The sequence below is a fragment of the Trichomycterus rosablanca genome, chromosome 9, assembly GCF_030014385.1.
Source record: "Trichomycterus rosablanca isolate fTriRos1 chromosome 9, fTriRos1.hap1, whole genome shotgun sequence".
NCBI lineage: Eukaryota > Metazoa > Chordata > Actinopteri > Siluriformes > Trichomycteridae > Trichomycterus > Trichomycterus rosablanca.
Genome location: NC_085996.1, coordinates 37,756,168 through 37,771,707, shown reverse-complemented (window position 1 = coordinate 37,771,707; position 15,540 = coordinate 37,756,168). Strand labels below are relative to the sequence as shown.

Sequence of the window (15,540 nt, the reverse complement as noted above, 5' to 3'; positions counted from 1 at the left end):
GTCTGTCTGTCTGTGTCTATCTATCTATCTATCTATCTATCTATCTATCTATCTATCTATCTATCTATCTATCTATCTATCTATCTATCTATCTACCTGTCTGTCTGTCTGTCTGTCTGTCTATCTATCTATCTACCTGTCTGTCTGTCTGTCTGTCTATCTATCTATCTATCTATCTATCTATCTATCTATCTACCTGTCTGTCTGTCTGTCTGTCTATCTATCTATCTACCTGTCTGTCTGTCTGTCTGTCTATCTATCTATCTATCTATCTATCTATCTATCTATCTATCTATCTATCTATCTATCTATCTGCCTATCTATCTATCTATCTATCTATCTGCCTATCTGTCTGTCTATCTATCTATCTATCTGTCTGTCTGTCTGTCTATCTATCATCTATCATCTGCCTGTCTGGCTATCTATCTGTCTGTCTATCTATCTATCTATCTATCTATCTATCTATCTATCTATCTATCTATCTATCTATCTATCATCTATCTATCTATCTATCTATCTATCTATCTATCTATCTATCTATCTATCTATCTATCTATCAATCATCTATCTATCTATCTATCATCTGCCTGTCTGGCTATCTATCTGTCTGTCTATCTGTCTGTCTGTCTGTCTGTCTATTTATCTATGTATTTATAAATAAATATATACGTAAATACGCATCTATATATCTATAAATAATGCAGTTTATACTGTATAAAGGTGGATGCTGTATCACCCGTGTTTATCCGTCGCCTGCAGGTGGCGCTGTTCGCTCTGTTTTGTCCTGCTGGACAGTACAGTGAGGTGAAACTGCTGCTTCAGCGTGTGTGTGTGTGTGTGTGTGTGTGTGTGTGTGTGTGTGGTACATGTATGTCATTATAATGGCAGCTTTCATGACTCACCAGCCTCACATCCACCCCCCTCTCCCCCATTAGCTTTGTGTTGGTGTCATCATAGCCAAACCCTTTAAACCCCCCAGGTCTGATTCGTTCTTTCACCTCTTAGGCGGGGTCATGTGATTTAAGAGCAGCAGATCTCGCTCCCACTGATGATCTTCATTATTATTTAATAATAATTGTAGTACTCTTGGGTTCTCATAAGGGCGTCATTACTTATTAGTTATAACATGCGTGCAGAAACACAAGACTAATAAATAATACAGTATAAAGAAATAATACATAAAGAAATAATACAGTAAAAAAAGGCCTTAAAACACAGGGTCTGTTATTTGATGTGTTTTGTTTGTTAACCATTGTTAATGTTTAATGCGTTTATACCGTGCACCTAAAACGAATCATTTTGTTTTCAAGAAATAACCGATAAAATTGAAGGATTGTAGTTTTGAGTTCAATCTTAATCATCTTCAGTTGTATTATTAATATAGATTCTGCTATTAAAGTCAGGCTTATCATTCACAAAGCAGCCAAAAACCTTGAAGAATTTCACTGTCCAGGTATTATTTAGGTGGTGGATCATTCTCAGCACTGCAGTGACACTGACATATGGTGGTGGTGTGTTAGTGTGTGTTGTGCTGGTATGAGTGGATAAGACACAGCAGCGCTGCTGGACTGAGAATAGTCCACCAACCAAAAAAAAATCCAGCCAACAGCACCCCGTGGGCAGCGTCCTGTGACCACTGATGAAGGTCTAGAAGATGACCGACTCAAACAGCAGCAATAGATGAGCGATCGTCTCTGACTTTACATCTACAAGGTGGACCGACTAGGTAGGAGTGTCTAATAGGGCAATTGTAGCCTAGCGGTTAAGGTACTGGACTAGTACTCCAAAAGTTACTGGTTTGAGCCCCACCACTGCCAGGTTGCCATTGTTGGGCCCTTGAGCAAGGTCCTTGACCCTCAATTGCTTAGACATTATACTGTCACAGTACTGTAAGTCGCTTTGGATAAAAGTGTCTTCTAAATGTAAATGTAATAGAGTGGACAGTGAGTGGACACGGTATTTAAAAACTCCAGCAGCACTGCTGTGTCTGATCCACTCATACCAGCACAACACACACTAACACACCACCACCATGTCAGTGTCACTGCAGTGCTGAGAATGATCCACCACCTAAATAATACCTGCTCTGTGGTGGTCCTGTGGGGGTCCTGACCATTGAAGAACAGGGTGAAAGCAGGTTTAAAAAGTATGTAGAGAAACAGATGGACTACAGTCAGTAATTGTAGAACTACAAAGTGCTTCTATATAGTAAGTGGAGCTGATAAAATGGACAGTGAGCGTAGAAACAAGGAGGTGGTTTTAATGTTACGGTTAAGCTAAACATCTAAGTCTATTTAAAACTGTTACACCGTTATACAATTGAATGTGAAACACAATACACACTTAACAACTTAAGTTAGTCAAGTCAGATTTATTTGTGTAGCTCTTTTTACAATAGACAATAGATTCCAGGACTGAACACCTATGAATAATAAGCTTAGGTCAACAGCTGTGAGGATGAACAAGGAAGAAACCTTGAGAGGAACTAGACTCAACAATGTTTGAATTGAATTGAATTGTTTGAATTTGAATGAATTAGAATTCGATTTCTGTTTCATATAAAATAATCTCTCGTTTAGTAAGTTAAACCAGTCTGTAATGTATGCAGTTAGTGCTCTAGTTCCATTTAAAAAGCTCGTACACATGTCAGGTCTCCGTTTCTTTCTTTACGAGGGCAGTTTGGGTGGGAAGAGACGTAAACATGACCCCAGGTCCTTGTTCTTAACGTTTCACCTCTGGATTCAGAGCCAGAAGTTTAGCACAAGACTGCCACCACTGAGTTTATAGTTATTACATGTGATGATTTAGAATCGCCCTCCCGCCCCACCCCACCCCACCCAGTCTAGGCCAAAACTTTTATGACTTCAGTTCGTTTCTGGCTCGGGTTGTGACCGCTTCAATTGCTCCGCTGTCTCTTCTGAGATAAGTAAGATGACATCATGGCGGTCAGCGGTGGCCGTGTCGCCCTCCTCGCCATCCACTCATCAGAAAACCGAGATGAGCTTTGATGAAATTAGCGAGCGGCACCGGACCAGTTAAGTGGCACCCAGTGGGGTTAATTGGCCAGGCTGTAGGGCTCCGTGGATGCGTTTTTAAATGAGGTCAGCGCAGGGTTAGACCCCAGCACTGGCCAGGAGGGATCGGATTACTTGGGAGGACTTTGGAAGGGTTGTTTGGTGGAGGGGGAAGGGAAGAGCACCAGCAGGTGTCTTCGGGACGACGAAGTATGGTACCTTCGACTTATTTACAAGCGTACGTACAGTTTTCCAATTCTTTTGTTTAACATGTTGATTTTTGTCAGATTTATAAACGTCTTTTAACTATAAATTCTTATTTGTTCTGCCTTAACTAAAGGTCTTGCCTCCCAGCCTTGATTTGTATCAGTTTAAATTTTCTTTTTTTTTAATTAGACAAAAAAAAAAAAAATAGTTGTTTTAAATTTTTCCCAAAAATGTAATGTTTAAAATTCATTAGTATTAAGTATTCACAAATATCTCTTAGTCTTAGGTCAGTGGTAGCTCAGTGAAGAAATTACTGGACTAGTAATCAGAAGGTCACTGGTTTAGGGCTGCCGCAATGCATCATTTTTAAAACTATGTTTACAAATGTCCATTCATATAAGCGTTCACATGATTCCCTCAGCACTACTTGCTGCGTGCATGACCTAACTTGTATCTGGTCCGGTCACTGGTTGGCGGCATTAAGTGCAGTCTTAAAAAATGCCGTCTGCAGCAGTCGGAGGCCGATTGTAGAGCTTCCAAAGAAAAGCTAAAAGTTTCCCATGACCCAAATCATTAAAAGTTTGGTGATACTTCAAACTAGCACAAAACAAAAAGGTGGTTCACTGTGTAAAGCTTTGATGGTACCACAGCAGCACTAGCGCCGTGTTGCACGTCTATATTGTTTCATTACGCTTCTTAATCACGAGATCTTGGAATACCGTATTCCTTAGAGAGTTCAGTTAGGACGCATGAGACACGGCAAAACTCTTACCACTTTATTTACATGGCTTAGAATGTGAAGTAAGTGTTGAGTGAATGTGTAGGTTAGAATCTGGGCTCATTCTGTCGTTACGGTACGTCGGACTTAATGAGACGCGGCTACATCTAACTATTGTATTTCTGCTATAAGTTGAAGCACTTTTCTTTGTGTACGGAACACCATAAACACGTGCTGCACTCTGTTTAATATGGAGCACTGGAGAATTTGATAATATGGAGCATAAACCCTGTTTACATTTAGTTTTGTGCCATATTATTATGCCGTACAGTTTGCTGTTAAAATAAAAGAAGCTTAAATGAGATTCTAAATTACATTTTTTGGAGGAAAATTAATCGTTTAGATTAATCGACTAATCGATAAAATAGTCTATAGACTACACTGGTTTCAGACCCATATCCACCAAGTTGCCACTGTTGGGCCCTTGAGCAAGGCCCTTAACCCTCAATTGCTTAGATTGTATTCATCACAATTGTAAGTTGCTTTGGATAAAATGTAAACATAGTGTTTGGTAGTAGGCTAAGCTATCTTTGCCGGCTAGTAGTCTTGTATAATGAATCTTAAAAGGTGAAGTAAGTTTGGTCGTGTCCCCTGTATGAAATTGTACAACCTCTGCCAGGTTTGTAATGTTTGCCATGCATGTTTGGCTTTTTTGGCTGATTCTATACATAGTGGTCGTAACAGCGGATCTTTCTGGTTTGCATAGGGCAGTTGTAGCCTAGCGGGTAAAGTACTGGACTAGTAATTGAAAGGTCGCCGGTTCAAGCCTCACCAATGCCGGGTTGCCACTGTTGGGCCCTTGAGCAAGGCCCTTAACCCTCAATTGCTTAGACAGTAGACTGTCACAGTACTGTAAGTCGCTTTGGATAAAAACGTCTAATAAATCCCGAAAATATAAATGTAAAATGTAAATGCATACCAGGTTTGGCACAGTTTTCTGCCGGATGCTTTTCCTGACTGACACAACCCCTTTTTTTTTATCTGGGCTTGGGACCGGCACAGAGAGCGCACTGACAATTTCAACCATTCCCCCCTGCCTCAGACATAGACTATCATGAAAGCAAGGCTGAAATCCAAGCCCCAGGTCACAGAGCTTATGAATTTTACTGCCACGCCTTTCAAGCACCCGTTTGCCACGTTTAATATCATTAAAATCAGGAAACGACTTCAGTTTTTCTTCATTCTGTGTTTTAGTAACCATAGTATCTCATTCCTTTCTGCTTTATTGACTGTGTGTACAGAGTGACTTGACCTAGGCTGTTTGGTTATTATCTTTTATATGTTCTTTGTTTCTTTATGATCTGTGATAGATATTTGTTGCTGTATTTGTATATTTGCTGCTTTTTTCTTCAGATTTCTCAGGTTCTTTCAGATCAGTTCCCTGATTTTGCTCTTTGACTTGTTTGCTGGATGGTCTCTACCATACTTACACACCTCACAAAGAGATGAACTATTGATTCTTGTGAAGCAATTGAAAGGTACTAGATTGTTGAATTTGACATAGGGTCATAGGGTTATGGTCTTATTGTCGATTCTATAAAGTACTTGAAGACCGATGAGGCAGCAGTCCCTACAATGGCTCTTTTTTAGACTCAGTTTTGGACTGTGGTTCTGGGTTTGATGCTTGATTAAAGCGTGAAGCCGTAGAGCCTTGGTGTCCCACGACACCCCCCCTCTCCATGTACTGTTCCTAATAAAGCCAGATCTGGGGTCTGCGCCTCTCCTAAACCCCTGACGCCAGGTCCATTAAATTAACACGCTTTGATGGATGAGTGTGTGACTTGATTCTTTTCTCATCTTCAAACCACTCCTGCGACATTAAAGCGAGCAGAACTGAAGACTGATTGAGTTTTCACGTTGATGTGATGTCTCTGAAACGGCTCTGTATAAATCTGATATTACAACTCGTATTGACTCACCAAGTGTCTAATTACCCGCGTTTGGTCAGGATCAGTGAAACACCATGTTTGTCCTGTCATATAACCTGTCAGGAAAAAAAAAACACAATTTATTTATATTCTTGACTTTTTCCTCCTTTTGATGTCCAATTCCTGATTGTGAATCCTCTGCGACCACTTCTTACCACCTGGTGGTTTTGGGTTCACACACAGAGCCATAAGGGCAGTTGTAGCCTAGTGGTTAAGGTACTGGACCAGTAATCAGAAGGTTGCCGGTTCAAGCCCCATCACTGCCAGGTTGCCACTGTTGGGCCCTTAGATTGTATAATGTCACAACTGTAAGTCGCTTTGGATATAAGCGTCCGCTAAATGCCGAAAATGTAAATGTAGATATCACATACAGAGAGCCCCAATAAGCTCCAGGCAGGTGGTCAGACCTGTCCCAGAGATCGCATATCACAGTGGCATTTGGGAAAAGACCCCGTCTGACCTTTCCTCCCTCCAACACGGCTGTTTATGTTTGTGTGGACACCCGGCTCTGCTAGGATTCAAACTCACAGGTTCCAACACGAGTAACAAAGCTGCACCACCCAGGGCAAACTACGGTTCTTAAGAAGCATCTTTGTGTTTAGAATTTAGATACTGCTTTGTGCATTCACTTTAATGACATTTAACAGATGCTTTTAGGTTTTGGTGTACCTATTACATTGGTCTCCTGTCAAAGTGTGAATGAAAAAACCCAAATGTCATTTTAAGATAAAACTAAAATTGGTCTGGATGGATCAGATGTAGTTCAAACGTTATCATTGTCTTGGAGGCTCTGCTTGCTGGAAAAAAGCCTCCATGAAAGTGTATGTAAACTTTTGACCTCAGTGGTTAGAGGTTTTGGATGGTTGCGGTTGTCAGGCTACTTCTTAAAGTCACATAGCTGGAGGCCAGAACACAAGAACCACCTACAACTAGAACCACAGGTTTTTACACATTATTGACAATAAACACTCAGTTATAAATATACATACACACAATTCTACTGTAGATACAGGTATATCAAACAAAAAAAGATGGGACGGGGGGTTTCCTGGAATAAACTGACTGTAGCTGTGGCATAAACACAGTCCTGTTATAGGGACAAGAGACAATCCAAACCTGAGAAGCTACCAGATTTAGGCCTGGTTGCCAGATGCTAATAAATCCATTTATATTTATGTAGGAAGTATGTTTTTTGAAAATCCAGTGCTTAAGAACCATCTAACTTGTGTATAACAATATTCTGGTTAACTTAGAGTTATGTTTGTGAGCTGGTAGATTTATCTCAGCTGCTAATATGCATTCAACTGTATATTATAATTAGGGCCCTACTTAATTCACGGGAGAATTTGCTTAATTTCATGGACCTCATTTTTTAAAAATCACAGATTTTGCTTCATTTTATGGCAGTCAGTTAATAAAACACATAAAGTGAATGATGTCTGTGTTTTCACCCCTCTGTGTCCACATATTTGGTTTTCCAATTTTTCTAAAACTTAGTTACCCGAGTCGTGTTTACATTTTCACATCTTGGACATTTTGTCTAACCGATTGTTAGTGTAACCGAGCGTGTTTAGAGTTTGCTGAGTTTAGAAAGAAAGAAATAATCTGTACATAGACAAACTATCAGGAGCAAAATACTTTACTGGTTTGTTCTTTTGAGGTGAAGCACAGAGATGATCACGTGTGTAGAGAAACACACTTTTAAATTGATTATGGAATCCTCAAAGGGACAAAATGCACTTAATACGTAAACACCCCCATCAAACATGGGCAGCACACGACACCACAGAAAAGTCTCTTACACTAACTTAATTATGATGCCGTATGATTGTTAGGACGCTATGCGAATGAAAAATTATAAATCGCTAAACACAAACCTTGAAGTTTGAATTTCACAGCTAATTGTAAACAGCAAAAGGTTCATTTCACGGTCCATGACGCAATTTTTTACGGCTGTGAATTAGGTAGGGCCTTAAATATAACCGATTAACATCGCTGTGTCATCCTTCACCTCAGTCCAATGCACATATGTACTCAAATTTGGGGTGCACTTTGGGCATTGTGGGGTATTTAAGCCCATTTTTACTTCTTAGCCATGTTGTGCAGTAAAGCCTACAGTAAATAAAATAATTAATGAGCATCATCATTTGTAACTCCAACTGCAATAGATTGTTGTTTTCTAGACAGATGTAGCCTAGTGGTTAAGGTACTGGACTAGTAATCAGAAGGTCGCTGGTTTAAGCCCTACCAGTGCCAGGTTTTTACTGTTGAGCCCTTAAGCAAGGCTCTTAAGCCTCAATTGCTTAGACAATCGCTTTGGATAAAAAGAGTCCGCTAAATGCTAAAAACGTAAATGCAGTCATAGATTCTAATTGTGTTTTAATTCAAATCGAACAATTTCACATAAAACTAGTGAATATAAACTATAAAATCCCAAATTGGTGAGATACTTCAGACGAGGTTTATTATTGTATTTATTTTTTACATGCAGTGGCCCTTCAGCTTTTTCATTTGGTTTTTAACTCTGAACCACCACTGGCTTTGATCTTAAATCAACATAAAGTTGATAAGAACTGATACCATCTGGGCAGAAGATTCGATCGTGGGTCTCCTGGGTAAGCGCAGTCTCGGCCTAAGTGGTCACTCTGGTGTCTATTAGTCTCTTTTTAACACGTCGAGAGACTGACCTTTTCAACCGGCCCTGGTTATGAGGGCACATTAGCATACCACTACATTCCTGCTGGACGTGAGGATGAGTGGGATCGGCCAGGAACCAGCTGTTACTGGGAACTTCCCCGTCTCTCCTGGTTGGGGCCCGTTTTGGCCGGTCTGTGCTCTGTCAGTATTTATGGCCCTTTTTCAGTTGACCTTTGGGTGGGGACGTCCAGTGAGTCGGGCATGGGCCGGTTAGTGTTAGAATGATTTCTTGCCCTTTTTAAAGTATATAATTCAACCCGAAAGCATCTTTTTGAAAATTACGCACTGGTTGGGGCTTTTTAAGAATGTAGCAGTGCGTTCATTAATCATGATTCACAGTCCAGACTAACGTTTCTGAGATTCGCACAGTTACAACACTTGGCACTTCCACAGTAAACATTTCACTACTCTAGTTTAAGTAAACAACAGTCCAAGGAGACAAATCTGTAGAATGTTATTGCTCAGCCTAAGTGTTTAGTAAAGAGATGATGGTCTTAAATCGTTTTTTGAAGACAGTGAGAGACTCTAAAAGACTGAGAGACAGTGAGGATTATATTAAATTATGTTTTTTCGTAATTGTATCAGTAACAAGGCTTGGTTACAGAATCACGTCCTTCTGCGCTGCCAAACATGGCTGGCAGAAGGGGCATGGAGGCCAGACAATTGGCTTGTCAGTTCCTCTAAACTGTCAGTTACTTGCGTCTTGTTGAGCTAATTTGCTCCAGGTGGAAGCGTTTCTAATTATCGCGGTTTCTTTCTTACATTAGATTCCTCTTAAATCTGTGATGCCAGGCTCGGTCTAGTCCAGTTTTTTTGCTGGTGTATGATGCCAGCATACTTGCCAGCCGGTGTTGTTTCCAGGTAGTGAGCTGCCTCAGATGTGGCTTGGCGGCCCTTTTCCAGAGCTGACCCTACGTTTGGACCAACGCTGGCCATTCCAGGCTTGTGATATGGGTTCATCTGTTTCTGTTCATATTGTGACAACCAGTCTTCATTTCTGCGCTATCCCTTCTCTTTCCCTCATCTCTGTTGCGGGCTGCAGATGTTTTTGTGTCTTTTATTTGTTACTGTGTTATTTTATACTTGTAATGATAAGACACATACTTATAGAATGCCCCAAATACACAAAGGAAAAACAACAAGTAAACAGAGTAAGCAGCAATATACCCACCTCGACTGCAATCAGGGATCCCAAAGCAGCGGAAGACAAATTGACTAGGCTAAATTGGGAGAAAATGCATAAACAAAATAGAAAAATGAGTAAATAAGCAGACAGAAACATAATACCTTGTCATAAAATGATACAAATGTGTTAAAGTCCTCATGCCGTTAAAATCTAAATAAATTAAATAAATAAATAATTAGATTTTTTTTGTCTACTGCTTTTATTTTTCTGTTTTACCCTTTTTGTTTGTGACTTGTGATTTGTACAAATGTCCTTGACGAAACATTCAACGTGAAGTTTTATTTTGCTCCTGTCCTCCACCGTTGTGTTTCAGACAAAGAGAGTTTGATCACGGAGAGTGGAAAACTTCACACTCTGGATCTGCTGCTGACTCGGCTCAAGACTCAGGGCCATCGCGTCCTCATTTACTCCCAAATGACCCGCATGATCGACCTGCTGGAGGTGAGTAATTCCACAATCTGTAACTAGACCTGGAAAGAGTAACGTCAAATACAACTGTTCCATGTTATAAACAGCGTCAGATCTTCTGTAACCCAGCATTCCGTGACATGGTGCATATCTGTCTGTCTGTCTGTCTGCCTGCCTGCCTGTCTGTTTATCCGTCTGTCTATATCTGTCTGTCTATCCATCTGTCTATCTATCCGTCTGTCTATCCATCTGTCTGACTATATTTGTCTGTCTGTTTGTCTATATCTGTTTGTCTATATCTGTTTGTCTAGCTATCTGTCTATCTGTCTATCTATCCGTCTGTCTATCCATCTGTCTGTCTATATCTGTCTATCTATCTGTCTATCTATTTATCTGTCTGTCTCTGTCTGTATCTATCTATCTATCTATCTATCCATCTATCTATCCGTCTATCTGTCTGTCTGTCTGTCTGTCTATTCATTTATCTGTCTGTCTGTCTGTCTATCTATCTGTCTGTCTATCCATTTATCTATTTATTTATCTATCTATCTCTGTCTCTACATCTATCTATCTATCCGTCTGTCTGTCTATCTGTCTGTCTATTCATTTGTCTGTCTATCTATCTATCTATCTATCTATCTATCTATCTATCTATCTATCTATCTATCTATCTATCTATCTATCTGTCCGTCTGTCTGTCTGTCTGTCTGTCTATTCATTTATCTATCTGTCTGTCTGTCTATCTATCTATCTATCCATCTGTCCGTCTGTCTATCTGTCTGTCTATCTATCTCTATCTGTCTATCTATCTCTATCTATCTGTCTGTCTATCCATTTATCTATTTATTTATCTATCTGTCTCTACACCTATCTATCTATCCATCTGTCTGTCTGTCTGTCTATTCATCTGTATGTCTGTCTACCCATCTATCCATCTATCTATCTGTCTGTCTATCTATATGTCTGTCTACCTATCTATCTATCTATCTATCCATCTGTCTGTCTGCCTGTCCGTTTGTCTATTCATCTATCTGTCTGTCTATCTATCTGTCTGTCTATCCATGTATTTATTTGTCTATCTATCTCTGTCTCTACATCTATCCATCCATCTATCTAGGTTAGGTTCTGTAGTGTGGTTGACAATCAAAATGTAAACTCCCCTCCAGAACTCTACAGTTTTCAATAGGAGGTTTTGAACCATGGTGGAAACATTTATTCTGTCAGTTTCATCTGGAGATGGATGAAGAGATGGATTATGAGTAAAAAAAAAAAAAAAAGAGTTGCCCCAATCGTGTTTTTAGCTGCTTTATACTTCAAAATCTTGGACGTTTTGACTCAGCGATTGCTAACTGAATTGCCGTAGTATTGCTGAGATGCCTCATGGTGCAAATTAACCAGTAAATGTGAGGCCCTTTTTTTAACACTGTTAAATCGCTAAACATAAACCTTTAGTTTGAATTTCACAGTACATAGCATATTACATGATACGATTTTCATAGCCGTGAATTAGGTAGGGCTTTAATTATACCCGCAGTGAGGTATAAGTTGGGCTAAATTGTAATAGAATTGGCATTTTTTTCACAGCTCTGCCAGCGCACAACATTTTTCAGTATAACAAAAACCTGATTTTATTGGTTTATTGCTGCTAATCGGGGAAAGAAAATTGGATCTAAACTCTATCAAAAGTTGAAAGAGACAGAATCTTCAAAATGGAAACGAGACACTGATTGTTTTGCTTTCTGTTTAGTTGTGAAGCATTCTTAAACCCCTTCAGTTCACGTTCCGCTGATAACGGCGGCCTATTGTTCATGCATCTTTCTGTACGGCAGCATTTGTAGTTTGTAAGCGCCTCTCTGTAGTCCATGGGAATTCCGGATGATTTGTTTAGTACAAGTGTTTTTCTGCTGGAATCGTTTGAAGGCTGAAAGGAACTTCCCAGGTGGTTACACATATTTCGCTTCCTCCGTTTGTTGTGCGCTCGCTCCATGGGAAATGTTAATCATGGGAAAAGCAGGACGGCATTCTACCACTTTGATTGTCTATCAGCCCTGGCATGGGAATGTTTCAGCTTTTTTGTTTTGCATCTGATCAGCGCGTTTAGCGATTATACCGTAATCACTGGGTTATCGCAGAACACTTCGGTGATAAAATCCAGTGCAGGGCCGGCGATGAGGGCGTGGGCGTGGAGACTCTTTAGGGCTCAGAGTAATGGACGAGCCTGCAGTGTGTATCGGGGGATGAAGTCATGCCCCCACCGATTTTTCCAGCTCTCGGTTGACTTGGCCTGGCTTTATGAGCCAGCTGTAGTCAATTTGAGGTCCTGGTACGGGCTCTGGGGAACAGACTCTGATCGTAATCTTTGCCATTAGCTTCAGAGCTCTTGTTTTTGTTTTTTCGCTCCGACACCGCCTAATTTTTCTTGACATCAGTGGTAGTTGAGTTGATGTGACCATCGCCCGACTGTGTGATGACGAACAACTGATTTTGGGTTTAGGGCCTTTTTGGGACGTGTGTACTTGACATGAACAAAAGTGCTCTGACACCCGACCTTTACTTTCACATGTGCTCCCAAATGCACGATTCTGCACTCTTTGAAAAGGCTTTCCACTGGATTCTCACTATTTGAGAAGGCTTTTCACTGGATTCCCACTCTTTGCGAAGGCTTTTCACTGCGTTCCCACTCTTTGTGAAGGCTTTCCACTGGGTTCCCAGTCTTTGGAAAGGCTTTCCACTGGTTTATCACTCTTTGTGAAAGCTTTCCACTGGATTCCCACTCTTTGAGAAGGCTTTTTTATCGGATTCCCACTCTTTGGGAAGGCTTTCCAATGGATTCCCACTCTTTGGAAAGGCTCTTTACTGGATTTCCACTCTTTAGGAAGGCTTTCCACTGGGTTCCCAGTCTTTGCGTGGTCTTTTTACTGGATTCCCACTCTTTGGGAAGGCTGTCCACTGGATTTCCAGTCTTTAGGAAGGCTCTTCACTGGATTCCCACTCTTTAGCAAGGCTGTTTGTAAAGGCTTTCCACTGTATTCCTGCTCTTTAAAAGGGCTTTCCACTAGATTCCCTCTCATTGAGAAGGCTTTCCTCTGGATTCCCACTCTTTGAAAAGGCTGTCCACCAGATTCCCACTCTTTGGAAAGGCTGTCCACCAGATTCTCACTCTTTGAAAAGGCTGTCCACCAGATTCCCACTCTTTGGAAAGGCTGTCCACCAGATTCCCACTCTTTGGAACGGCTGTCCACCAGATTCTCACTCTTTGGGAGGGCTTTCCACTGGATTCCCAAGCTTTTTTAGTCCATGATGTCTTCAGGACAGCACCTTTTACTTTTATTGTTCATTTCTGAACATTTCACACCCGTCTGCTTCATTTTATTGACTTGTTAGCAATATGTCTGAAGGAAATAGCTAAATCCACTTGACATATGGGTTTTATACACACTTTTGGCAATGCAATGTAATTTACGTTCGGTTATTACTCATGTTGTCCACAGGGAGTCCTAAATTCCATCTGAAACTTGTGGATCTTAAATATTTTTGATTTGTTCATTAGCTGTAATCCCACTCAGACTGAATCCAGATTCGTTTTGTGCCAGCGGGTTAAATCATGCTAGACATCGTACGTTTGGACCCATCAACACCTTTTTTACAGGGTTTTGGGTTTTAGTTTCAGTGTCGTGGTCAGAACCAGAGACTGAATCGATGGACTGAAATGTCAACAAAACATTTTCTCATAATCCAGCTCTGATGTTTTTTTGGAGTGAAGGCCAGAGGAGCGACTGAGTGGAGGTTTCACTCTGGGTGGTGCGTCAGGGTGGAAGGTCTGCGCTGATTAGCGGTTACAGATATGTTTTGACTTGTTTGATTTCAGCTGGGGATTGGGAGTGTGGTGGTAATAGGACATACGTTGCTATAGGTTGCCAAGGTTGTTCCTGACAGCCACAGCGTTTATTTTACCGAATCACTGAGAAAATTGACGCTCTATATATATTTTTTCAAACTGTTAATGTTTGCGCACATCTGCAACATCAAACTAAGCGCAGGTTCATGAGACTGTGGTATCCCAGTGGGTGTAGAGCTTCTGCGTTCTGACCCCAGCTTTCAAAAAATAAAAAAAACAGACTGGGACGTGCATAAATAGTAGTTCAACGTACTGTACACATGTAGATGTATATATGACAAATAAGGCCTTCCATTTGGATATATCCAAGTCCTTTATGCACCTTGGCAGCCCCTGTATCTTGCACAACATCTTTGCTGATCGCAGCAGGCTAGCACTCATTGTCTTCAATATGTGTGAAGCTGTCAAGTGGTGGATGTAAGGAGGACCACGCTGTGCTCTTTGTATTCCTTTACTTGCTCGTACATTTATGGCCTTAACAGTGGCAACTCTGCATTAATTAGGCTTGAACCAGCTACCCTCTGATTATTAGTCCAGTACCTTAACCACTAGGCTACAGCTGACGTTAAAAATGTAATTATAAGTGCAGTTGTAGCCTAGTGGTTAAGGTACTGGACTAATAATCAGAAGGTTGCTGGTTCAAACCCCACCAATTCCAGGTTGCCGCTGTTGGGCCCTTGAGCAAGGCCCTCAACCCTCAATTGTTTAGACTATATTCTGTAAGTCGATTTGGATAAAAGTGTCTGCTAAATGCAGAAAGAGTAAATGTAGTCCAGTACCTTAACCACTGAGGTAGCACTACCCCAAATAGCCAAACATACACACGATATTTGATAAAAAATTTTATGCACCCATAAACCCTGTGGCATACATGATACCCGCCAAGACTCCTACAACACGTGCAGCCACTGGTCTGGATTTCACCAGCCAACATGGGATTCCAACACATACCAAGAACCTTGCTATAATTTCTGTACTCCTCCACTGCTCATGCCAGTCCATGAACCAGGCGGTAGGTGTGTTTGAAGGTGCATTCGAATGACTGGTTTCTGTATTGGGAAGCCAGCTTTGTAGACCACTGCGCCACCCAATCACCCCCTATAGTGTCAGTTCCATAATAAATGATTTTTAAGTCTTTTAAAAAGCATATTTGTGACTTGTGTGCATCCTAAATCAACTTTACCCCACTGACCCCTCTTTTACCCCACTTTCACTCATCTTTAGGAATACATGGTGTACCGCAAGCACACGTACATGAGACTGGACGGCTCCTCTAAGATCTCGGAGCGACGCGACATGGTGGCCGACTTCCAGAGCCGGTAAGCTGCCAGTCAGTGATTTTTGTGGGTTGGTGGCGGTATCATAAAGCTGTCATAAAGTCTAGACTGGGATTGACATGCATGTTGGGATTGAGTTTGTCTGTT

At 41.0% G+C, this 15,540-nt stretch overlaps 1 protein-coding gene across 1 annotated transcript in view; it reads left to right on the top strand.

Moving 5' to 3' along the window:
* Positions 1-15,540, top strand: part of ino80 (INO80 complex ATPase subunit) — a 76,636-nt gene that overhangs the window by 48,240 nt on the left and 12,856 nt on the right. The window contains exons 28-29 of the mRNA XM_063002365.1: positions 10,124-10,251; positions 15,341-15,435. Coding sequence (XP_062858435.1) covers positions 10,124-10,251; positions 15,341-15,435 — 223 coding nt within the window. The remainder of the gene's footprint in view (positions 1-10,123; positions 10,252-15,340; positions 15,436-15,540) is intronic.